The 23,368-nt window shown below is 57.5% G+C and overlaps 1 protein-coding gene across 2 annotated transcripts; it reads left to right on the top strand.

Annotated features, from left to right (window-relative positions):
- The first annotated feature begins 197 nt into the window (after nucleotides 1-197).
- Nucleotides 198-23,348, top strand: KCNC4 (potassium voltage-gated channel subfamily C member 4). 2 transcript variants are annotated; one of them, XM_041422684.1, is made up of 5 exons: nucleotides 198-448; nucleotides 2,161-2,907; nucleotides 7,245-8,181; nucleotides 9,565-9,750; nucleotides 22,608-23,348. In XM_041422684.1, exons 1-5 carry the CDS (start codon nucleotides 275-277, stop codon nucleotides 22,667-22,669), a joined length of 2,106 nt encoding a protein of 701 aa, XP_041278618.1. In that variant the 5' UTR covers nucleotides 198-274; the 3' UTR covers nucleotides 22,670-23,348. The 2 variants fall into 2 exon arrangements, with proteins under 2 accessions (XP_041278618.1, XP_041278619.1); XM_041422685.1 differs by lacking the exon at nucleotides 198-448 and adding an exon at nucleotides 1,088-1,339.
- The last annotated feature ends 20 nt before the right edge of the window (nucleotides 23,349-23,368 follow it).

The following is a 23,368-nucleotide window of genomic DNA, read 5'->3' as shown; positions in this document are numbered from 1 at the left end:
ATGGACATTAAAAATCAGAAGGCATATTTAGAGAGCAGACAGCTTTGGGCGGGTGTTGCTGGCTAAAAGATCTCTTCCTTCCCCAGAAACAACTCATTTGTCTGCTTGGCCACCTCCTCCCACCCCAGGAACGGCCGCGCTTGGGTGCACGGAGCTCTTCCTGGCGGGATGAAAGTCGGCAGATAAAATATTAGCCTCAGGTCGCAGCATTCCTCCCTCCTGGCCAAACCGGCATGACGGCGATGAGGAGCCGAGCCGCGATGCCTGGCCGGTGATGCAAGGCTCGATCTTTCCAGCACGCTTTTCCCTCGGGCTCCAGGCTCTCCCGCGGGGGCAGCTCGGGCTGCTTTGGGTGTGGAGCTCCGGCAGCCTCCACCCGCTCAGGATCCGGCCCTGGAAGCCGTGGAGTTGCAGCCACACTTGGAGCTTTCTTGGGGCTTTCTTGGTGGTAAGATTGCAGCGTGGCTCTCGTGCCTCGTGGGTTTTTTTAGGTGGAGCATTTCCCCCCAGTGCTCCCTGGATTTTGGGGACACATCACAAACAGAGGGGACAAACCTGGGCAGGGGGTGAGGAGGGCCCTGGTGGGGTGACAGTGCACAGCCCAGGGAGGGGTGCTGAGGCAGCATCCCCACTCCTGTCCCCTCACCCTGCACCAAGAACTCCCTTATCCAAGTGCTGCCCCTCCTGGATGAGCCCCCACCCCAATACCAGGCCTGTGCTGGGCTTGGATCCCTTCTATGGCCCCAAAGCATCCCCCACGCCCTCGGTGCAGCAGCACCGGCAGTGCCGGTGCAGAGGTAAACAGCGGTGAGTGCCTCAGGTCTCCACCTGGGGGGCAGCCTCGGCCCCGGGGCACCACAGCCCTTCACCCCCTCCCCAGCCCCGGGAGCCGGGGCTGAGCACCGCCAGCGTCCCGGGGGGCGCGGAGCCCCCCAGGAAGGGGGTTTAGGGGAAGGGCCCCGGGGGCTGGGGTGGTTGGTGCCCCCAGCCCCGGCAGCCGCTGCGGGAAAGGGGCATCTCGCACGCAGGAGCAGAAACAGGGCGGAGAGATGCTCGGGGAGGGCGGTGGGAGGGAAGGGGGGTCAGCTCCGAGTGCAGCCTCCCAGCTCCCCACCGGCCCCGGGGTCGGTCTCTCCTGACCTCTCGGTGAGCGAGGGATTGCGAGCCAGGGAGGGATGGGATCTGCGGGAGCCTCTGCCAAGAGCTGGCTCCAGATCCGCAGGCAGCTCTGGGCTGCATTTCCCCTCCGGCGCGAAGAGGAGCTGGGGTGTCCGGGGTTCACTCCTCGCTGACACCGACCCCCCGAGACCCTCACCGGCACGTCGGGCCCCGCGGGGAGGTGAGCCGGTGCCGGGGGGTGCGGGGGACCCGGGGGTAGGCGGAGGGTTGGGCTGGGGGTGGAGGGGATGAAGGGATGGATGGAGGGAAGGGAGGATGGAGGGGAGGGATTGCTGGGGCGGGGGGTCCCCGGCCCCCCGGCGGGGCGGCGCCGGTTCTCGTAACCCCACCGCTCGCTCCCAGCCCTATAAAATCCCCGCCGAGCCCCGCAGCCGCTCCCGCCGCCTCCCTCCCGCAGAGCCACGCGGGGAGGCACCGCCGGGGCGCAACAGGCCCCCCCGGGCCGGCCACGCGTGAACGGGGACCGCCGGGGAGGGAGAGCGGGAGGGGAGGCCGAGAGGGCGCATCCATACCCCCTTCTCTGCCGGCAACCGGGGAAGAGCCCCCCGGCCGCCGCCTCCTCCCCGAGCCCGGCCCGGGGGGGCGGAGGGAGCGCAGAGCCGCCGGAGCGGGAGGGGCGGGCGGCGGGGCCCCCCCGCGCCTGGCGCTGCAGGTACCGGGAGGGGGGGACACACCGCCCGGCCGGGCTCAGCATCCCCCATCCCTTCTCCGGCATCCTCCCGGCCGGGCCCGCATCCCCCCCGGCTGCCGCACCCCCCCGCCCACTGCTGGCCCCCTCCATCCCGCACTTGTTGCTGCCCGGCGGGGCTGGGCTGGCTCCAGGTTTAGGGCGGTTTTATTTGGGGGGGGGTGGCTTTGGAGGGGGTGGAGGTTGCAGCCTCCCCTGCTGTCCCCCCGGCAGCCAGCGGTGTCCGGCGCGGCTCCAGCTTGCTCCCCCCGAGGCCAGGGCCAAGGCTGAGCCCCCCCTTTTCCCCTCCCCAGTCCCATCTCTGTCCTCCCCTCCCGCCTTCGCTGAGCCCCAGCTCCTCGCCCGGAGGAAGGGTGCACGTTGTGGGCATCTCCCATCCACCGAAATCTATGATCAGCTCGGTGTGTGTCTCCTCCTACCGTGGACGCAAGTCTGGGAACAAACCACCCTCCAAAACATGCCTGAAGGAAGAGATGGGCAAAGGGGAAGAGTCGGACAAGATCACCATCAACGTAGGTGGCACCCGGCATGAGACCTACAAAAGCACCCTGCGGACTTTGCCGGGCACCCGCCTGGCCTGGCTGGCCGACCCCGATGCCCAGAGCAACTTTGACTTTGATGGCAAAAGCAACGAGTTCTTCTTCGACCGGCACCCCGGGATCTTCTCCTACGTGCTCAACTACTACCGCACCGGGAAGCTGCACTGCCCCGCGGACATCTGCGGGCCCCTCTTCGAGGAGGAGCTGACCTACTGGGGCATCGACGAGACCGACGTGGAGCCCTGCTGCTGGATGACCTACCGCCAGCACCGCGACGCCGAGGAGGCCCTGGACATCTTTGAGAGTCCCGAGCCTGGCGGAGGGGCTGGTGGAGAGGAGCCTGAAGAGGAAGGGGGCAGGGAGATGGCCCTTCAGCGCCTGGGCATGGATGACAGGCCCCCAGGGGCGGCAGGGGCGGCTGGAGGGGGTGGCTGCTGCCGGAACTGGCAGCCCAAGATGTGGGCGCTCTTTGAGGATCCCTACTCGTCCAAGGCGGCAAGGGTAAGCTCCCGAAAGGCGGCGGAGGGAGGTGGGATGGATGGGGCTGTGCTGGGGTTGTGTCTTCACCTCCCATCCCCGAGGGCAAGGCCCATCCTGGTGGGTTATATGAGGCCCTCCCATAACTGTCCCACTCCGACTGTGGGGCACGTGAGCCATGTCCCATCCTACAGGACATCTCTTCCATTGTCTCCCAATCGCCTCCCAACTCATCCCATCTGGGAGAGCTGGGCTGAAACTGGGGGCAAGAACAATCCCTGCCCCCTTTGCACCCTCAAGCACTCCCTAGGCACCTCCTGGGCACACGGAGATGAGGGATTGTCCTTGGCAGGGCTGACTCCTGGCAGAGTTCCAGGATGCTCTAGGATAGAATGTTTGGGTTCCTCCTGCTGGGCTGCATGATGCCAAAACCCACACTGAACAGCCCAGGTGTGGAGTGGAGGTCCGGGCTGGGGGTTGGGTTCTGCAGCAAACGGGATCCTCACGGCTGTCCCCAAGCAGCTCGTCCTCCTCACGTGTAGGGCCCACAGCCCCAAAGGACACCCCGTGCCCCTGCACCCCACCAGGGCCACCCCCACGTCTCACAGAGCCCATCAGGCACTGCTGACACCCCAGCATGGTCCCACAGCCCCCTCCCCACACATGGTCCTAGTACCGTGTGTGTGCACACAGGAGCTCATCCACACACCAGAGACCCCCCCACCCTCCCTGGGCACTTGGGCTGTCCCTCCCCACAGGCACTGACATGCCCAGGATGTGTCCCCCAAAACCCAGGCCACCCACCCTCCCTGGGCACGCTGGCTGTCCCTCCCCATGGGCACCGACGTGCCCAGGACGTGCCAGGATCCCAGCCCGGCGCTCCGGCGCTGCTCTGCGCATGTGTGTCCTCTCCCAGCTCCTCACAGATCATCCCCAAAGCTCTGCCCTGACCCCCCAATACCCACCCAGCCCCTGGCACGCCCAGTTTATAAATCTGCCACACACACCCAGGCAGGCAGTTGGGAAGGAGATGAATCCTGGATGCATTTAGAGGTGTAAAAAAACCCCATCAATGGTAAGAAATTCTGCAGGCATTTCACACCCACGAGCAGCACACAGGGCAGGGGTCAGTTTGGCAAGGAGCTGTTTTTGCAGCAAATGTTAGAGCAACATACACAGAGAATGCTCGGGCAGCAAGAGCTGAACCTATTTTAAAAGGGTACCCCCTCCTCTGCCCATCCCTGAGGGCTCTTCACCTTGGAGAGATGCTCTGAGTGGTGTAAAGCTCCAAATAAAAAATTAAACAAAAGTAAAAATAAACCCAAGCACAATAATTCAACTCCTTTTTTTCCCCCTGGTGTCATTTGGTTCTGCTTTTCCTGTGTGCTGAGCTGGTCCTGGAAAGGCTTTAGCAGGAGGAATGTACTGGAGGGAGCAGAGATGGTGGTGATTGAGGCCCCGCTGGGGCTGGAGTGGGACCAGTTTGCACTGGGATCTCCCTGCTTCCTTCTCAGTGCTCTAGATAAGTGTTCAGCTCAGCAGTGCCATGGGAACGATCAACTTCCAGAGGCAACAGGAAAAAATACCAGTGTAGTTTTGCCACAGCTTAGGAGAACTGCTCTGGCAAGAGGGGAAACTGAGGCACAGAGCAACGCAACCAGCCCAAGTTCCTGAGTGCACCCAGTTCCTGGCTGGAGTCATCATCCAGCACCAGGATGCTGCAGGACTCGTGTGGGTACAACATTCCTGGTGCTGCCCTGCCTTTGGTGGTGGGTGAGGTTTGCAGTGGTTGGGATTTCTTTGACACCCCATTTTGGGGTCTCCCCCTTGTCAGAGCCACAAACAGGGTGCTGCTGGCTGAGGGAATGTGCTGGAGCAGCTGAACAGCAGGTTGCCAGACCTTGGGAAGCAGCAGTCCCAGGCTGTCCATACAAACTCTCTCCTCTCTGTGTGCCAGCCGTGACTAAGAGTCTCAAGAGCTGAATTTCTCTGGTCAGTCGTCGCTCCTCCTCTCCATGGAGCAGCCCCTCGGGCCCTGACTCAGTTGGCTCCTCGTTATTTCCATCTTTCCCTCCCTCCAGCACTTCTCCTGAGCTGGCAGCAGTGTGAGCACATGGTTGGAAATCTCTCCCATGTTTTAGCCTCTTTGCCATGCACCATCGATGGCCACGGGGTCCCTGGCTCCTCACTCAGGGAATGTTTGGTCCCTGGTGCAACTGCTGTCCCAGCTGGAGCCTGACACTTTTCCTCCCCATGGGAAGCTGCCCTGGCTGTGATTTTACCTCTATGTCCAAACTCTTCTTACATGCAGCTCCTCATTGTTTTTTCCCTTTGCAGCCCAACTCGGAGAGTCCTGACCTCACTTTCATGGGGACTTTCAGGCTCATGACCCTCTGTAGGGTCATGGATTTTTTGGTGACACCTATGGCAAGCTGTTGAGTGCAGGACAATATTGTGTAGAACATCAGCAGGTTCTGGAGGACTTGTTTGGTGTGTATTGGTGGTACTGGATTTATACATAGATTTTATTTCATTTTAAAGACAGTTTTGGAAAAGGACTTGAGTTTGGAGCAGAGACTGTGGCTGAGGTGAGACATCTTGGGTCAGACACAGAAGTGGAGCAGCACTCTGGGGGGGACACGATGTTTGGCACTGGCTGTGAACCCAACTTCTATTTTTAAAGGCTGATTTTGCTCCTTGGGCTAAATCAGGTCTCACCTCACACCCAGCAGCAGGGCTGCTTCATTACTCAAGTGTTTTCATGGTCTCACTCCCTTCCTGGGTGAGTTTTTTCTTTCTACTTTTCTTTAAGTCTAAATTTTTACTCTTCAGGTTTTCCCAAGATTCCCCATACAGGGAAGCTCAGGAACGTGACTCAGCCCTCAGCTGAAAAGCAGATTATTTTGGCTGTGCCACCACTGTGTAGAGACACTTGTCTGGTTAAGCTGGCCTTGCTTTAAGATCCCAGTTTTTCTGGATTTGTTTCCCAAGTTGCACTCACAGGTCAGCCTTCAGAGCCGAATCCCCAAGCGCGGTTCAAAGGGGTCTGACTGAGGGGTGAGGAGCATCTCACTCCATCCCCGAGCAGGTGTCCCTCACTGGGGCAGGAGAATCATCTTCCACAGGTTTCTCCATCATTTAATTCCTGGTTTAAATGTCACACCAAACTCCTGCAGGGCTGGCGCTCTGTGGCGGACCCACGCGGGTCTGCCCTTGGGGACAGCCCTCAAGGACGCTCCTGGCAGGCTCGGGGCTGCTGGCAGGGCACGGCCGGTGGCGGGGGTCGGGTGTTTCTCCAGCGTGACTCAGGCTGCCTCTGCTGCTGATTCACTCCGGCCGAGGATCAGGGCTGTCGCCCGAGCAGCCTCGCGGTGCGGCTCCGCCGGGCGCGGCCCTTGGGTGGCTTTGACTGCAGAAGGTCACGTCCTGCTCGGGGCAAAGGGGCTGCAGCAGGACCTGCTCCCGGGAAGCTGAAACCACCGTGCTGTTGTGCTGCAGGGAGGTAGAACAGGAGTTTTTCTGCTCCGAGGCTTTTTTGTTTTTGGGGGGGGTTGGCTCTTGGAAACATGCTCCAGGTAATGGGCTCGCGAGGAAGGGAGGCGGGGAGCTGAGCAGGGTCAATGGGAGCACAAGGTGGAACGTTGTGACACAGCCTGTGACTTCCAGTGCGTGCTGCTGGCCCTTCCTCACCCACATCCGAGGCGAGGAGAAGGGAGGAGGAGGTGGCATGAGGGGGACAACGATCTCCCTTCTTGGGCAGTGTGGAGAAATGGGAAGATCTGGGTGCCACCAGCTCCAGGCATCAGCAGGAGGCTGAGCTGTGCCTGCTCCTCTCCTCATCCACCCTAGCAGTCCTGAAGCTTCTGTGGGCACATCACCCACCACTGACCCTCAGGGAGGGAGTGAATGATGTCTCTGACACATCCAGACCCCAAAGCTCATGGCTGTGAACAGTGTGAACCTGTCATCTGGAGGGGTTTGTGATGAGTGTGGGGGAAAGCCCTTTGAATTTGTCCTGTCAAAATTCCCTTTTCATGTCAGTTCCCATTGGAAGATTGCTCCAGTCCCAGACTGTCCCAGTTGTCCCTCATCCCCACCACTGCACATCTCCAGGCACAGCTGGAGCCCAGCTCCACACATTCTCCTGCACAGATCATAGCACTTGGAGAAAGGTCCTGGACTGACAGCCCCAGGCACTGAGGTTTGCTGTCAACCCATGGGAGAGGTCATGGGGTCCCTCCTCATTCTCCACCCTTGGTTTTGGGGCAGTGGGTGGCAGCATCCGGAATGTTTTGTCCTCCTCCAAACAGAAGAAGTTGCCCCACATCAGCTCATGGCCGCTGTAACTTTGACTTTCACAGGTGGTTGCTTTCGCCTCGCTTTTCTTCATCCTGGTCTCCATCACAACCTTCTGCCTGGAGACACACGAGGCCTTCAACATCGACGTCAACGTGACGGAGACCCTGGTGGTTGGCAACACCACGACGGTGCTGCTGACCCACAAAGTGGAGACGGAACCCATCCTCACCTACATCGAAGGGGTCTGCGTGCTGTGGTTTACCCTCGAGTTCCTGGTTCGCATCATCTGCTGCCCAGATAAGCTTCTCTTCATTAAAAACCTGCTCAACATCATTGACTTCGTGGCCATCTTGCCCTTCTACCTGGAGGTGGGTCTCAGTGGCCTGTCCTCCAAAGCTGCCCGGGACGTGCTGGGCTTCCTGCGGGTGGTGCGCTTCGTCCGCATCCTCCGGATCTTCAAGCTGACGCGGCACTTTGTGGGTCTCCGGGTGCTGGGCCACACGCTGCGGGCCAGCACCAACGAATTCCTGCTGCTCATCATCTTCCTCGCCTTGGGGGTCTTGATTTTCGCCACCATGATCTACTACGCCGAACGGATCGGAGCCAAGACGTCCGACCCCACCGGGAGTGACCACACTCACTTTAAGAACATCCCCATCGGCTTCTGGTGGGCCGTGGTGACGATGACGACCCTGGGCTATGGTGACATGTACCCCAAGACCTGGTCGGGGATGGTGGTGGGGGCCCTGTGCGCCCTGGCCGGGGTGCTGACCATCGCCATGCCCGTGCCCGTCATCGTCAATAACTTTGGGATGTACTATTCCTTGGCCATGGCCAAGCAGAAGCTGCCAAAGAAGAAGAAAAAGCATATACCCCGTCCGGCCCCGCTGGACTCCCCCACCTACGGCAAATCCGAGGAGAACTCGCCCCGGAACAGCACCCAGAGCGACACCTGCCCACTGGCAGTAGAGGAGGGGGCGACTGAGCGGAAACGGTCAGGTGAGACCCCAAAGGTGGGGCCGAGGGAGGGGGAGACCTCCGGGAGCCCTCAGGGCAATTTGTTTGGTCCCCGAGTCCCCGGGGATGGTGCAGGATGTGGCCCCCAGCTCTGGGTGGGGCCCCTCAGGTGTGAGGGTGGTGGGGGCCATGCTGGTGGAGCAGGGCACTGCAGGTCAAATCCCCCACCCAGGCAGGGGGGAAAGGCCACCTGCTTTCCCAAAAGCCATATCCTTCCCTCCTAATGGCACAGATCAAGTCACTGTGGTGGCTTTCAAGGTGTCCCTGCCTAACCCACCTCCCTCACAGTGACAGAGGTAAGGCCACTCGCCCTACTCTCATGTTAGCCTGGTCATGCCCTTGGCACAGATTTTTCCTTTGCTTCCTCCCACCATAAATCAGGGTAACTTTCACCAAAATTGATAAATCCAGGAGCATTCCCTGGGGCTTGACCCCACGTCCTCATTCATCTGCTGGTAGACAGAATCCCTGCACTGCTGCTCCAAATCCTGAGCAAAACCAATCCCTGGACATTTCTCTTTCTTTTGGTCTCATGCATTGAGCTGAAGTTTGGGGGTTGGCCAGTTTTTCCTTAGGATCAGCAGAAGGCACAGCCCCAGCCGTGGGCAGCTGTGGGCAGCACCCCTTGGGCTACCTTTGGGGGTCTGTGTGAGCCCTGCCCCACTGTCAGTGCTGGCCATGGTGGCTGCTCTGCCCATTTTGCCTTGCTTTGCTGCCAGTGGCACCTCTGGGGTGTCTGGAACACCATGGTGGGGTTGTGTCCTGCACCAGCACTGAGGGGTTTAACAGGGATGGGGATTTCCCTGCTGAGGAAACAGGGAGCTCTGGGTGCCCCAAAGAGCTCTTTCCCTTTATAAATCCTTTTCCACATGCCTGCGAATCCCATCTGCCCAGGAGCCCTGGCAGCAGGGAGCCGTTAGAGCCAGGAGCCCAGGCCAGGCCCTCACATGGCAGAGCATCCTCTCAGCCAAGCAACCAGGGAGCCAGGGGACATAAATTAGCACTTCCCACCACCCTGAGCAGCCCGTTCCTCAGCAGTGTGAATTTTGGAGAGCTAATTCCCTCCGATTAGGTGGGTGGATCTCAAAAACCTGGGGTGTTTCATCCCCAGCTTTGGCTTCATGCAGGTTTTATATCCCTCAGCAGGACTAGAGCTGCTTGGAATCATATCTGTGTTTGTCCTGCTCCCCTGGCTGCTCTAAATGAGCATGTCCAGGCTGGGATCAGCACCTGAATTGGTCGGTGTTGCTCACCTGCAGCCTGCTCTTGTGCTTCCTTGCACGGTCTGGCCAGCCCCTCCTGGCCACCCTGAGCACTTTCTGCTGTGGCTTTGTCAGCTGCTGATGGGTCTCTGCCTCCCTGCAGACTCCAAGCAGAACGGCGAGGCCAACGTGGTGCTGTCGGACGAGGAGCAGCCGCTGTCCCCGACGGACGAGGAGAAGCGGCCGATGCGGCGCTCCAGCACCCGGGACAAGAACAAGAAATCCTCCACGTGCTTCCTGCTGGCCACGGGGGACTTCTCCTGTGCAGCAGACGGAGGCATCCAGAAAGGTACGGCTGGAGGGTGGGAGCAGGACCTGGCTGGGGAGGGAGAGGTGGAGGCTGAGGGCGGCTTTGTTGGGCTGATCCAAGGCTGGTTCATCTCCATCCATCTGCCTGGCTGTCCTCTGCTCCCCAAACCCACATCTTCCTGCCCCTCCATCTGCTTCACCTCCATCCAACACATTTCTCCCCGTGACGGCTCCACATTTTGTGTTCTCCTCCCCAGTCACCCCTATTTGGGGTCTGTGACCCCCATTTGGGTTCTATGACTGCCATTTGGGGTCTATGACTCACATTTGGGGTCTATGACCCCCATTTGGGGTCTGTGATCTGTGTTTAGGGTCTATGACTCCCATTTGGGGCCTGTGACTCCCATTTGCATTCTGCAATCCGTGTTTAGGGTCTGTGTTCCCCATTTGGGGTCTGTGTTCCCCATTTGGGGTCTATGACTCCCATTTGGGGTCTGTGACTCCCATTTGCGTTCTCTGATCCGTGTTTAGGGTCTGTGATGCCCATTTGGGGTCTATGACTGCCATTTGGGGTCTATGACTCACATTTGGGGTCTATGACTCCCATTTGGGGTCTGTGAATCCCGTTTGGGGTCTGTGATCCCCATTTGGGGTCTGTGATCCCTGTTTGGGGTCTGTGATCCCCATTTGGGGTCTGTGACTCCCCATTTGGGGTCTGTGACCCCGTGCTGGCTGCACTGCCCTCCCGGGGGGCAGAGTGCTCCAATCTCCCATTTGGGGTCTATGACTCCCATTTGGGGTCTGTGACTCCCATTTGCGTTCTCTGATCCGTGTTTAGGGTCTGTGATGCCCATTTGGGGTCTATGACTGCCATTTGGGGTCTATGACTCACATTTGGGGTCTATGACTCCCATTTGGGGTCTGTGAATCCCGTTTGGGGTCTGTGATCCCCATTTGGGGTCTGTGATCCCTGTTTGGGGTCTGTGATCCCCATTTGGGGTCTGTGACTCCCCATTTGGGGTCTGTGACCCCGTGCTGGCTGCACTGCCCTCCCGGGGGGCAGAGTGCTCCAATCTCTGTCCCTGCAGCTCTCCTCCCTGGGTTTCAACACCCCATCTCTGTCTGGTGTGAGTGGGACATCTCTCCTGGGGACATGGTGGGGTTGTGACTGAAGGTGACCAAAAGGTTTTCAGTAGGGAAAAAGAAATCCAGAGGCTTTTCCCCTGCTCTCCCCTGTGGTGGCTTTCGGCGGGTTCGAGTGTGGGGAGCTGCGATGTGTCAGGTGCTGCCTTGCCAGCAGCTCAGGGCTGCCAGAAAGGCTCCTCTGGCTTTGGAACAGGAGCTGTGCTAAGTGTTGAGGCTTTCCATGGGAAACTGAGGGGGAGATGAGTCAGGAAAACACAAAACTCTTCTCCCCGTGACAAAACAAAATCTTTTTCAACCTGGTCCCAGAGTTCTCTGCTCCTTTGCTCATATCTCAGCACTCCAGCCCCAGAGAGGGTAAATCCAGTGCCCCAAAATCCAGCTGCACCCTCGATTGCTGGGATAACTCTTAGGGCACAGCTCAGTTTCCCAGTTGTGCAGTGTTTTGTGTGTCCAGGGTGGCGTGGGATGCTGTAGCTGCAGAGCTGACCTACTTCTACCTCCCTGGTACCAAGTGCTGCCCGTTGCTCACGGGGAGCTGGCACCAGGCAGGAGCAGGGATAATATGCTGCATCCCTGAGCGCTCCCCAGGACCTGTTGGTGCTCTGGAGAGCCTCAAGGGTTTGTTCCTTTTGGAACTGCTTGGCATGGCACAGACTGAGTGGGACACAGGGACGTGTTTGGGTGCAATCACATTTATCAGTAGTAGAAGCAAGTTGGTTCTTTCCTCCTGGGAAATCAAGGATTCCCTTTGGCATTGCTGCTCAGCCTCAGAAAGAGGACAAAGAGGAAAAGCTTTGCTCATCCTTGGGGTACCATCAAATATCTGCTTGAAATGCCTGATGTTTTTTCCTTGGAAGTGCCTTTTCCTGTGAAGTATGTCCTGTTAATGTGGAGAGGGGAGGGAGGATTAGTCCCATTCCAGACTGGGAGAGGGAATGCTGAACTGGAGGGGTGGAGGAGACGGATGAAAGCCAGAGCTGATTTTCCTCCTCAGAAAATGCTGAAGCCAGGCTTCAGCTGAAGCATTTGAATCTGGTCCCACTGAAGCCAGGAGAAGTGGAGCAGCTCTAAGAGTTGAGGATCCAGAGCTGCTTTCACTCACTCCCAAATCCCATCACTGGATCAAGGAGACCAGGAGATTTCTGTCCTTGTGTGGTGGCACAGCAGCCCTTTGAAAGGGCGCTGTTGGTGATGGTTCTGCGGGGGCTCTGGTGTCTTCCCTGCAAATTTCAGAGTGCCTTTTACACTTTAAAACAGAAGGTGTGCACGGGTCACTCATGCCCATGTTGCTGAAATGATGTTGCACCTGGAGAAAGCTGGATCTGCGGTCCAGAGGGGCTCCAGAGATGCTTGAGACCTTTTGGGAAGGGGAACCTCAGTGTCCTGCTTGGCTGTGGGACAGACGGGTGGGAGGCTGTCCTGGGAGGCTCTGGTGTCTTCCCTGCAAATTTGAGAGTGCCTTTTACACTTTAAAACAGAAGGTGTGCACGGGTCACTCATGCCCATGTTGCTGGAATGATGTTGCACCTGGAGAAAGCTGGATCTGCGGTCCAGAGGGGCTCCAGAGATGCTTGAGACCTTTTGGGAAGGGGAACCTCAGTGTCCTGCTTGGCTGTGGGACAGACATGGGAGGCTGTCCTGGGAGCTCAGGGCTGGCCTAGTGAAATGCTCTGGGTGACCAGAGGTGACCAGAGATGACCAGAGGTGACCAGGGGGCACTGTGGGACAGACGGGTGGGAGGCTGTCCTGGGAGGTCAGGGCTGGCCTAGTGAAATGCTCTACGTGACCAGAGGTGACCAGAGATGACCAGGGATGACCAGAGGTGACCAGGGGGTGAAGCAGCCTCCAGCCAAAATCCGCTGGGAGCCGCAGAGGCGCCTCTTCCCTTGGTCCTGATTTATCTCCTGCTGAGGCTGTTTGTTCTGGTACTGGGATGTTGGCAGCCCTGCAAATTGAGATGAGCTTGGTTCTGAGCCCGACTCTCTGATGGCCATCTGTCAGATCCTGGGACAGGTACTGGTGTCTGTGCAAGCTGTGGAAATCAGGAGAGGGAGCTGGTTTGGGAATAAGCTGCAGATCTCGGTATCCATCGTGGCTTAACCCCAACTCCAGGTCGGTCTTGTTGGGGTAGCTCAGAGAGAAGAGCTGCTCCTGCCCTTGGAGCTGAGCCTGGAGCAGATTGAGCTGGATTGCTGGGGATTCCTATGTGGAATGTGTTTCTTGCTCCTGTAGCTGCCTGCAGTGGTATTGCTCTGCTCCCTGGCTGCCAGGGATGGCTTCAGAGCCTTTATCTCCCCTCAGCCCTGGGGTCCTGCTCAGCCCTTCCCAAAAACGTGTACTGCTGGCTGCAGACACTTGCCATGGGGCTGCCTTGGCACAAAAGCCCTGTCCTCTGCTTGGTGGAGGGATATGGAGGCAGGGTGAGTCCAGCCAGGGAGACTGGTTGGGATGGAACCATGGAATCACTTGGGTTGGAAAAGAGCTCTACGAGTCCAACCTTCCCCCAGCACCTGGCCACTAACCCGCGTCCCCAAGTGCCACATCTGTGTCTCTTAAAGAACTCCACCTCCTTTATCAGCACATTAAAATGGCACAGCAGCAATTTTTGGCTCTGTAGAGCACGGTGCAGCTGATTTTCACTCTGTTTCTTGCTGCCAGTGCAGGGCCATGATCCTGAGCATGTAGGATGGGATCAAACTAGGAACACTCACGGGAGCATCCCCTGGAGCTGCCTGGCTGGGGGGGACCGAGCACCAGCCCACTTTGCACAGGGACACGACCCCACAGGAGCTGTGTGCCAGGACTCTGTCCCCAGCAGCAGCACGCTCCTGGGCTCTGCAGCCTCCCTGCTCTGCCCCATCCCCTCTGGCACATCTCCCAGCCTCACCCTGAGCCTGCAGGAAGCAGGCAGTGCCACGGCCCGGGAGGAGCCCCCGGGGTCACCCAGAGCTCTTTAATTCCTAAAGCAATCCCAGTGGCTCTGGGTAGCCCCTGGGAGAGTTACTGGGGCTCCAGCTCTGTTTATCAGCTGATTAGCAGAGCACAACCCCCTTGTCCAGTTGTGGCTGTATCTGGCCCTGGGTGTGGTGGGAAGCCACGACAGCCGTGAGGGACTGAGTCTGGAGCCCCTTCCCAGGTGCTCCTGCAAGTGTGGCTTGGGATAAATTCATGGACAGAACAAAGTGCTGGGCTTGGGGCAGGTTTGCCCCTGGAGCTCCACTGCAGAGGGTCCCTGGGGAAATCAAACATCTTTATGAAGTTCTGTCCCAAAATGTGATGGTTGAGACTTAATCAGAGTGAGCAGCGGGTTTTGGACCCCGTTTCTGTCCCTGTTGGCACCTTTTCTATTCAGGGTTCGGAGCGGGAGGCAAAGCCCATCCCCACAAACCCCACCAGCCCTGCCTCGCTGGCAGCTCCCAGCAAAGCCCGAGCCCGTAACACCTCCTGCCCCACGGGGCTGCTCGGGGGCTGGGGGCTGCCCCAGGCTTTCAGGGACCACTTGGATCTCAGCACAGCTGCTTCCCACACAGCTCAGGGCAGCGGGAAACGCCTGAGCTCTTCCAAGAGCCTCAGCGCACCCGGAGAAAAGAGCAAGGGGAAGGAAAAAGGAGTTTTTGGGAATGTTGTGGGGAGCAGGGTGGTCTTTGCATCAGCTGCTGTGGGTGGGGAAACTCCCAGCTCCCCCCCAGCTCAGGGCTGTGCTCACTTCCCTCCTCACTCGCTGGGTGGATCCGTGCCAAGATGTAAATAAGGAAATTGCTCTTCTCCTCAGGCCTGCTGCTGCTCCCGCTTCCACTGCAGGGAGGGAAAAGCTTTGCTGGAGTCAGCAACAGGTTGAGGCAGATCCCTCTGTGCCCTGGACCTGCCCCTGTTTCACTGGAGGAGCTGAGTCTCCTCGGGGGGCTGAGGGGTGGGGAGGGGCTGAAGAATCCCTGCTGGCTGCTGGGGCTGGGAAAAGCCACAAACAGGGGACAAGCCCCGGAATTGCAGAGGCAATGCTCTGGAGCCTTTCCCAGGTGATGCTGCTGTCTCAGCACCCACCTTGGGGGTGATGCTGGGACTGCTCTGCTGTGAGTCTTGATCCCTGACCCAAGCCCAAACCAGCGGCAGCAGAACCCAAAGATGTGCCACGAACTCCTGGGGCAGGACGCAGGGAGGGATTCCAAGCCTGGCACTGCTGAAGGAGCCATCCATCACCTTGTTTTTCTGCTGTCAGGAGCTGCCTCCCTCTGCTCCCCCCACACAAACGCTGCTTCCCTGGTCTTTGCTTTCCCTGGATCTCGCTTGGGAAGGCTCAGGCTTGGCTGGGTTTGCTCAGCCAGGTGCTCTCAGGGAAGGTCCAGGCGCAGGGACATTGGGCTCATCACAGCTGGGAACATCATTAATTTTCCATGTTTTGGCAGCAGATCCAGGGAACAGACTCATCCTTAGCAGTTCTGCTTTGTGGATCTAAAAATCCAATTTTCAGTGCAAAGACTTTGTGTCTTCCCAGCAAGAAAAGTGGCTTTTGACCTGCAAGAACATTTCCTCTGGCTGTTGCTTTTTCAATAAAAGCTGGAGAAATTCCTGGCTCTTTGTGGGAGCATGAAGGGTCCCCATGCTTAAAGAAACAGAAATATTTGCTCTTTAATGCAATTTCTTATGGAAAATAATGAGCGTGTCTACCTGCTCCATTCCACACAGAAAGGTGTCAGCAGCAGCCTGCTGCTACAGGGGTGTGAAAACCAGAGCTGGGGGAATCACTCCTTCCAGATCCCATATTTGTTTGAGTTCTGCTGCTTTTCCCCGTCTGCTTCAGCCCACAAAATCCCCAGACTCATTCCTCATTCTGAGCAATTTGGGAAACAGAACCCAACACCCTCCAGGAGCAATTTGGTCTCTTCACTGATGGCTGAGTCCTGCCTTTGGCCGGCGCTGCTCCATGAAGGGAAGCTCTGGAGGAGCCTGCTTGTCCCCAAAAAGCCCTTCCTGCACTTTTTTTGGGGGTTGCTCGGGGTGTGGGGCTCAGCCCGGCGCTGGCAGCCTCCTGAGCCTCGGGCAGAGCTGCTGGGCTCTAACCTGTGTGTTTTGTCCCGCTGCTCCCCCGTGCCCTCCGTCCTCTAAAGGACCTGGCTGTGCCCCGGGTGTCCCTCTGGTCCCCACCACGCCGAGCAGCCCCAGCTGGGACATCTCCATCCCCCAGGAGCTGGTCTGAGCCCCTCCAGCTCCCCCTGTCACGTCTCCGCTGACCTTGTCTCGTGTCCATGTGGATGGGCAGTCCCTGGAGGAGGTGTTGGGGTGCTTTTCCCCTCTTTGAAACCTTATTCATCCTAAATAAACCCTGCAATTCCCTCTGGTGTCGAGCCCTCCCTCCCGTGGGCCGCCTGTGTTGGGCTAAAGGGTGGTGGAAACACAAGGAGGACAAGTTGACTCATAAAATTATATCTCATTGTGCTGGAAATGGCTGAATTCATATATTTTTAGGTTTTATTTTGTTTGGTTTTTTTAAAACCAGCCTCAAGTTTCCGGAGGCAACAGATGAATAAACCTCTATTCCCTGCCCAGCAGTGGCTCCCCTCTTGTTTTGTGCCTCTTTCTGCCTAAATCCTGCTTGTTCTTTCCCAGATTGTGTCTGCTTCTCCTTCCAACATCAGGATGGGCCTGAGGGCCTTGGAAACCAGCCCTAAGATCCCTTGGAGGCTGGAGGGCCCTGGGAGAGGGTTCAGGGAGCACACAGAGGCTGGGATCATAGGGATGGGTACTCCCATGAAGAGCTGGGAAGTGGTGGCAAGAGGAATAAAGGTCCCTGGCAAAGCTGCTGCTGGTGTGGAACAGAGGGGCAGAGAGAGATTTGAGGCAAAATGATGCCTAAATAGATGGGGGATGAATCCTTGTTTGGGATGGACATGAGGTGGTGATTCCAGAACATTCCCACGGGGATGGGAGCTGGGTTTGAGCCAGGCTCTCCCCATCCCTGGGAGGATGAGGCTGGAGAGTCAAACTCCCTGTGGCACTGCTGGTTTTTGCTCACCTGTATTGGTTTTTGGGATGATTTTGGATGATCTCAGGTATCTTCCCAAGCTAGAACAAAACCTTCAGTCCCTGGCTCATTTCAGTTCTGTCCAGCCCAGCCTCCCTGGAGGTGTTTGGACCTTGGGTGGCTGCAAGGGGCTGGTTTGGGGTGTCCAGCCCTGGTCTGGAGTCCCCTCGGTGCTCTCTTGGCCTCTTCCCTCACTCTGAGCAAGTCAGGGCTGGAGCCTGGGGACTTTTCTGGGAGGACAGCTCAGATTTGGATGTGTTTGAAAAGCAAAGAGCCCCAAGAGCTTTCCTGGGATCAGACCCTTCCCCTCCACCATGGCCAGCCTGGATCTGGTGCTCAGGGAATGGTGATGTTGGACTTCATGATCTTGGAGCTCTTTATCAACTTTAAGGATTCTGTGATTCCATGGTCCCTGCACCTGAAAGAAGCTGGGATGGATTTTGGCAGATCCCACAGCCAGGACCCTCCTGCTCCACCCCAGGTTTCCTGTGCCTCAGTTTCCCTTGGTGTGGAGAAGGATCTGCCAAGAGGAGCAGCCAGCACATATCCAAACCAGACCCCTCTGAGTTTATCCTTCCTTCCTCCCTCCCTCCCTCCCAGCTGTGCAGGAGCCAAAGGGAAGCAGAAAAGAGGTGAAAGAACTTGGTGCCTTGGGATGGATGAGAGGAGCTGGTGCCGGAGGCAGAATTGTTGTGGATTTGGGGAGGAATTGGGATGAGCTGCATCCATCCTGTGCTCAAGGTGTGCCATGCTGGGCTCTGGTGCTGATCCATCCCTCACCAGCAGCACCTGGGTTTGTGTGTTGGGTGCAGCTGCATTCCTTGGATTCCTACAACAGATGGAGGGGTAACAGGGCAGGTTCATGAACCCCCCAAAATTCCATGAGCTGGCAAAGGGGTGGGAGCAGCAGCACCATGCAGGTGCTTCTCTAGCTCATCCTTCCCTCTGGAAGCAGGAGGAGCTGGAATATCCCCAGCCCCTGCCAGAGGGAAGGCCACACTCCATGGCTTCATTGTCCTTTGGATCATAAATGATTTATCCAAGGTTGTGAGCTGACTTTGGGATGAGCCAGGTATGAAACCCTTTCTCTTGCAGAAGGATCAGATCAAAATCCTTTGATTTTGACCCCAGACTTTGGGGTTTGAGTCTCTTGGCGGTAGAGGATTAAACCCAGAGCAGCCACAGATCCCAGCAGATCCCATCCTTGCCTTTGCCCCCTCAGCTCCCAGAGCAGCTCATCCCAATGCCAGAGTGGCTGCTTGGGGTGGAAAACCTTTGGTGGACCCCCCAAAATCCCATCCCCACCAGAGCAAGGAGGGTTGGGCAGGAGCTGCCACGGAGCCGGCAGGATGCAATTTTTAGCTGGGGCGTTATGCAACCCAGAGGAGGGATGACTAATGTGCAAAAAGCTCCTCTAAAACAGCCCAGCCCCGAAAGGGAGATGGAGGGATTTCAGTGGGAGGCACCAAACTGCTGCAAAACCCATCGCATCTTCTCCCTCTTCCTCCCCGCCTCCTTCTGAACAGGACTTGGGGGATGCAGGAGGGAGAAAACAGCTTGTTGTTATTTTTAGGTGGGGTCTGGGTTGGTTTTGGGGGCGAGCTAGCACGGGTTAATCCCTGGGTAAGATTAGAAGAGGAGCTGTAGTGGATCAGAGCAGACCTCTAAATATCTCTGGAGCCCAGGTTTTTATCTCAACCAGTGGCCAAAATTGGCAGCCTGGAGAAGAGGATAAGAATAGAGCAGGAATATACGATCCTTCCCCTGAATATCCTCGCAGGACTTATCTGTGTTTAGGGATCTGTAGGAGCTCACGTTCCAGCCCAGGCCAAAGGAACCGAGACAAAGCCAAGTTGTTGGATTTATTCCCAAGAAACTGCATAAATCCACAGGAGTCCAACTGCCCCTGCCCAGCCCCTAAAATGGCATTTAAAAAAGCCCAAAACATCAAGGGGTGTGCAGTGGTCGTGGGGGCACGGCAGCATGGAAAGGAGACCTGGGGATGGGATGGGATGGGATGGGATGGGATGGGATGGGATGGGATGGGATGGGATGGGATGGGTGTGCTGGGTCTCCTTCCTGGCAGGGTGATGGGATTGAGCAGGAATCCAGGGGTGAGCACTGGGTGTGTTATAGGAATGTGTCCCTCACCTGTGGAGCAGGGGATTTGTCCTGGTGGCTGTGAAAAAATAATCACAGAGTCAGGGAATTGTTTGGGTAGGAACAGACCTTAAATTCCATCCCATTCCAGCTCCTGCCATGGCCAGGGACAACTTCCACCATCCCAGGTTGTTCCAAGCCCTGTCCAGCCTGGCCTTGGGCACTGCCAGGGGTCCAGGGGCAGCCCCAGCTGCTCTGGGCACCCGTGCCAGGGCCTGCCCACCCTCCCAGGGACAATGGGTGCTCGGCAGGGTGAGATGCCCCAGAGCTCCAGTGCCCCGTGTCCCTCTCCCCACCATGGGGACACGTGTGATGCTCAGCAGTGGGAATGGGACCAGAGATGATGGAGCCATGGAATGGTTGGGTTGGAAGGGCCGTGGGCAGGGACAGCTTCCTCTAAACCAGGCTGCTCCGAGCTCTGCCCAGCCTGGCCTGGAACACTCCAGAGGTGCTGGGTGACACCGGGCTGTCCTGTGGGGTCCTCGCATCCCTCTGCCCACCTGGGACATGGATCAGCACTGTGGGACATGGATCTGTCACCAACCCCTGTGACCACCCACCCCTCTGCAAGGAGCCAAACCAGAGCAGCCTTGGCTCAGGGGATTTGGGAGCAGTTTCCTGCTCCAGCCTCAGCTCCTTCCTTCTCTTTTCCTGCTGGAAGACTCGCGGTCCAGCACTGCATGGAGGCTGCACCGTGATCCCGGGCTGCTTGCACAGTATTAATTTTTATTGTTGCAACAACTGCTCTGTTTCTTGGGAGATGCCTGAGAGAGCTGAGGAAATAGAAAGGCCTGTCAGGCAGCCGGGCAGGAGGTGAAGATGTCAAGAGAGTAATTGCTCTACCCAGAAGGAGCCTGTTCCTGGCTTCCCCGGCTCTGCCAGGAAAAATCCTCGCTGCTTATTTGATGACAATAAAGAAAAACAGAAAATAAATAGCAACCCCATGGCTTGCCCGTGCTGACGAGGAACAGGGAGAGCAGAGGCAGATGCAAAATAGGATGCAGGGGAGCTTATAAATAGGAGCCTCCCAGCTCCCAGTCTGTTACTTCCTTACCTCCGCCCGGGCAACCGAGCCGAGCGTTTTACCCACGGGAAAGGTAAATGGAGGCTCAGAAAGGATCTGTGAACTCCTGGCAAGAGGGTCACACTTCCTCCTGTGTGGGACAGGCAGGGGCAGGGTTTGTGTCCTGGTGGCTGTGAAAAAATAATCACTGAGTCAGGGAATGGTTTGAGTAGGAAGGAACCTTAAATTCCATTCCATTCCAGCTCCTGCCGTGGCCAGCGACACCTTCCACCATCCCAGGCTGTTCCAAGCCCTGTCCAACCTGGCCTTGGTCACTTCCAGGGATCCAGGGGCAGCCACAGCTGCTCTGGGCAGTGCCAGGGGCTTGTCACCCTCTCAGGGAAGAATTCCTTCCCAATATCCCATCTAACCCTGCCCTGTGGCAGTGGAAAGCCATTCCCCCTTCTCCAAAGTCCCTCTCCAGCTCTCCTGGAGCCCCTTTAGGCACTGGAAGAGGCTCTAAGATCTCCCCAGAACCTTCTCCTATACAGGTGAGCTGTGGCAGTGGAAAGCCATTCCCCCTTCTCCAAAGTCCCTCTCCAGCTCTCCTGGAGCTCCTTTAGGCACTGGAAGAGGCTTTAAGATCTCCCCAGAGCTTTTTCCTCTCCAGATGAACACCCCCATCTCTCTCAGCCTGGCTCCAGAGCAGAGGAGCTCCTCCTGAAGGAGCCCAGGGCTGGGGCAGCTCTGCAGGTGGGGTCTCACCTGAGCAGGGCAGAAATCCTCCTCTGCCCTGCTGCCCAGGCTGGGGGATCACCTGGGGGGTTCTGGGGGGTCAGAAACATGCCTGGGGAAAGTTGAGCTGCTCATCCCCCAACACCCCCACATCCTCCCCCTCAGGGCTGCTGGCAGAGCAGAGCAGAGTCAGCGTGGGACCTACCCAAACATTGTGCTGGCACAGCTGGCACAGCTGGCACAGCTGGCAGCCCCCACAGCAGCACTTCAGGCTGCTTGAGGAGATGCTCACAGTGAGAGGGCAGGACTGGGTGAACCCCCATGAGGAGAAATTTGGGGGTGATGGCTCTGGGAGCAGCACAGCAAACCTTGGGGTGTTTGGAGCTGAGTTGTGCCAGGCTGTGCCAAGCCTCCTGCCTTGCTCAGGGCAGCACTCTGTGGAGGCTGGTGGCAGATCTGCACCCAAAAATAGGCTTGAGGAAAGGATAGCACATCACTGAGGGGCCGTGAGGGCGAAAGCAGAACAGAGCTGGTACCTGTAAGCCAAGACAGGAGGGATGTTTTGATGTTTTCTCATGGTGCCTTTGTCTGGGGGACAAAAAAATAAAAATCTGGGCTGATGTTATTTATTTTTAGTCGTGCTAATTTTTTTCCTAGGCTGGGAAGCTGCTTTCCAAGGCAGGTCCCTGGAGGCTGTGGGCAGCAGGTCTCGAGCTCACACACAAAATGGCTTTGAACAGGGAGGAGGAGATGGGAGTTAAAAGCCAAGTCGTGCCCCTGGTAAATCAATCGACCTGATGGGGAATGTTTCTAGCAGGACACAAACCCTGCCAAGAGCTTTTAGCTGCTTGCAGGAGTGACTGAACCAAGACCTGGGGTGTTTTTCAGCAGCTGCTGCATGTGTGGGCACTGCTGGTCCCCAAATTGCTGCAGGGGGATTGTTGGGTCCCCAAACCCTTTTGTCTTTGGAGGTGGGGAGCTCTCCTGCCAGCTCAGGGAGGAGAACTCCTGTAATCCCTGGGGGTTTTATGGGATGTGAGGTTTGAAAAGCCTCCGTGCCTGGGCATTGCTCACCCAGCCTGTGCAGTGATGCTCAGTGGAGACAAGACCTTTCTTTTGTGGGAAAGGAGGTGTTTTTGGAGCTGTGTTGGGTCTGCAGGGGAGGCAGCTGGGTCAAACTCATGAGCAGGAGCTGGGGATGAGGTTTGAAGCAGAATTCCATGGCTTATCAGGTGGATCAGGCGCTGTCTCCCTGCCTGACAGCCCCTTGCCTGGAAACTGGGCCCTGGCACATGGGGAGAGGCGGTGGGGTGACTCAGAGCTCCAATCAATGATAATTAATTCAATGATAACAAATGAGAGGGAGAGAGGGAGAAGAAAAAACACGGAGAGATTAATGCACCAGGCTTGGCTTTGGGACACCTGGTTTGGGGTTGGCTTGGGAAGTTTTGGGCAAGAGCAATTTTCTGGGAGGAGAGGGTTGAGAGGGATGTGGTGAGGGTGATGTTTTTCCCCCTGCTTTTTATTTATACCCTCAAAATCACCCTGATTCCATGCATGGTTTCTCATGGAGAATCATTTCCCGAGTCTTCATCTCTGCCACCATCCTGAGGCTGTTTTAAACCATTTTTCCCTGACTTACAGATGCAACAGCAGCATTTTATCCCTCTGAAAAAGGCCACTTTACATTGTTTTGTTACTCTGTTTTCTGCATCCTACTAAGTCGGCGTCCCCTGGAAGCTCAGTGTCCCTCTCCCTCTCCTATTTCTCCCCCTACATAGCCATGGGAGCAAATCTCTAATGCTGTGTTTAATGTTTATGTCTTTAATTGCAGATTCCTGCCAGGACACCCTCGCTTCCAGCTACCCCCAGGGTGAGGTGGTCACCTTCTCCTGAGCCCCAGCTGGACGCAGGCACTGCCCTGGCGAGGGATGCCTTCCCCAGGGGATGCCCTCCCCAGGGGATGCCTTCCCCAAGGTGAAGGAGGCTCTTCCTGGGGCCAAGGGATGCTCTTCCTAAGGCTAAAGGATGCATTCCCCCAGGGCTGCTCTCCCCAAAGCCCAGGGATGCTTTCCCTCAGGCTGGGACATGCATTCCTCCAGGGATGCTCTCCCCAGGGCCAAGGGATGCTCTTCCCAAGGGAGATGCTCTCCCCAAGGCTGAGGGATGTCCTCCCCAAAGCCCAGGGATGCTGTCCCCAAGGCTGGGACATGCATTCCTCCAGGGCTGCTCTTCCCAAGGAGCTTTCTCTCCCCAGAGCTCCAGCTCCATCCCCGGGGGGTTGGCAGCTGGGTCCCCCCGAGTGGTGTCACAGAGCAGCAGGGCAGGGAGGGAGGTTGGGGACAGCCCCATTCCCCTTCCTGGTGCCAGCCCTGCCACGGCCACGCTGCCCCTGCACCCCCTGGGCTGCCCCCTCCCCTTGCCCACGCTTCTGGCTGCACCTCACCCTCCACCTCTGGAGATCCAGCTGCTCACCAGGACATCTCTGCCCGTGGCTGCGCCCGTGCCCTGACCCCTCCATCGTCACACGGCCACTGGGAACCTCCTCCAGGCCCTGGAGGCTGCCAAAGGCTCCACTCTGGGTGCCACTCCAGG

This window comes from Onychostruthus taczanowskii, unplaced genomic scaffold (genome assembly GCF_017590055.1).
Source record: "Onychostruthus taczanowskii isolate IOZ18803 unplaced genomic scaffold, ASM1759005v1 scaffold74, whole genome shotgun sequence".
Classification (NCBI taxonomy): domain Eukaryota; kingdom Metazoa; phylum Chordata; class Aves; order Passeriformes; family Passeridae; genus Onychostruthus; species Onychostruthus taczanowskii.
The sequence above is the reverse complement of the archived record's forward strand: the minus strand, read 5'-3'. Positions and strand labels throughout refer to the sequence as shown.

Excerpts from the sequence above, each read along its gene's own strand:
- KCNC4 (XM_041422684.1), top strand. The coding sequence starts at position 275 with ATGCAAGGCTCGATCTTTCCAGCACGCTTTTCCCTCGGGCTCCAGGCT. Across the intron at positions 449-2,160 it reads TTCTTGGGGCTTTCTTGGTG|TCCCATCTCTGTCCTCCCCT; the intron begins GTAAGATTGCAG and ends TCCCCTCCCCAG. Across the intron at positions 8,182-9,564 it reads GACTGAGCGGAAACGGTCAG|ACTCCAAGCAGAACGGCGAG; the intron begins GTGAGACCCCAA and ends GCCTCCCTGCAG.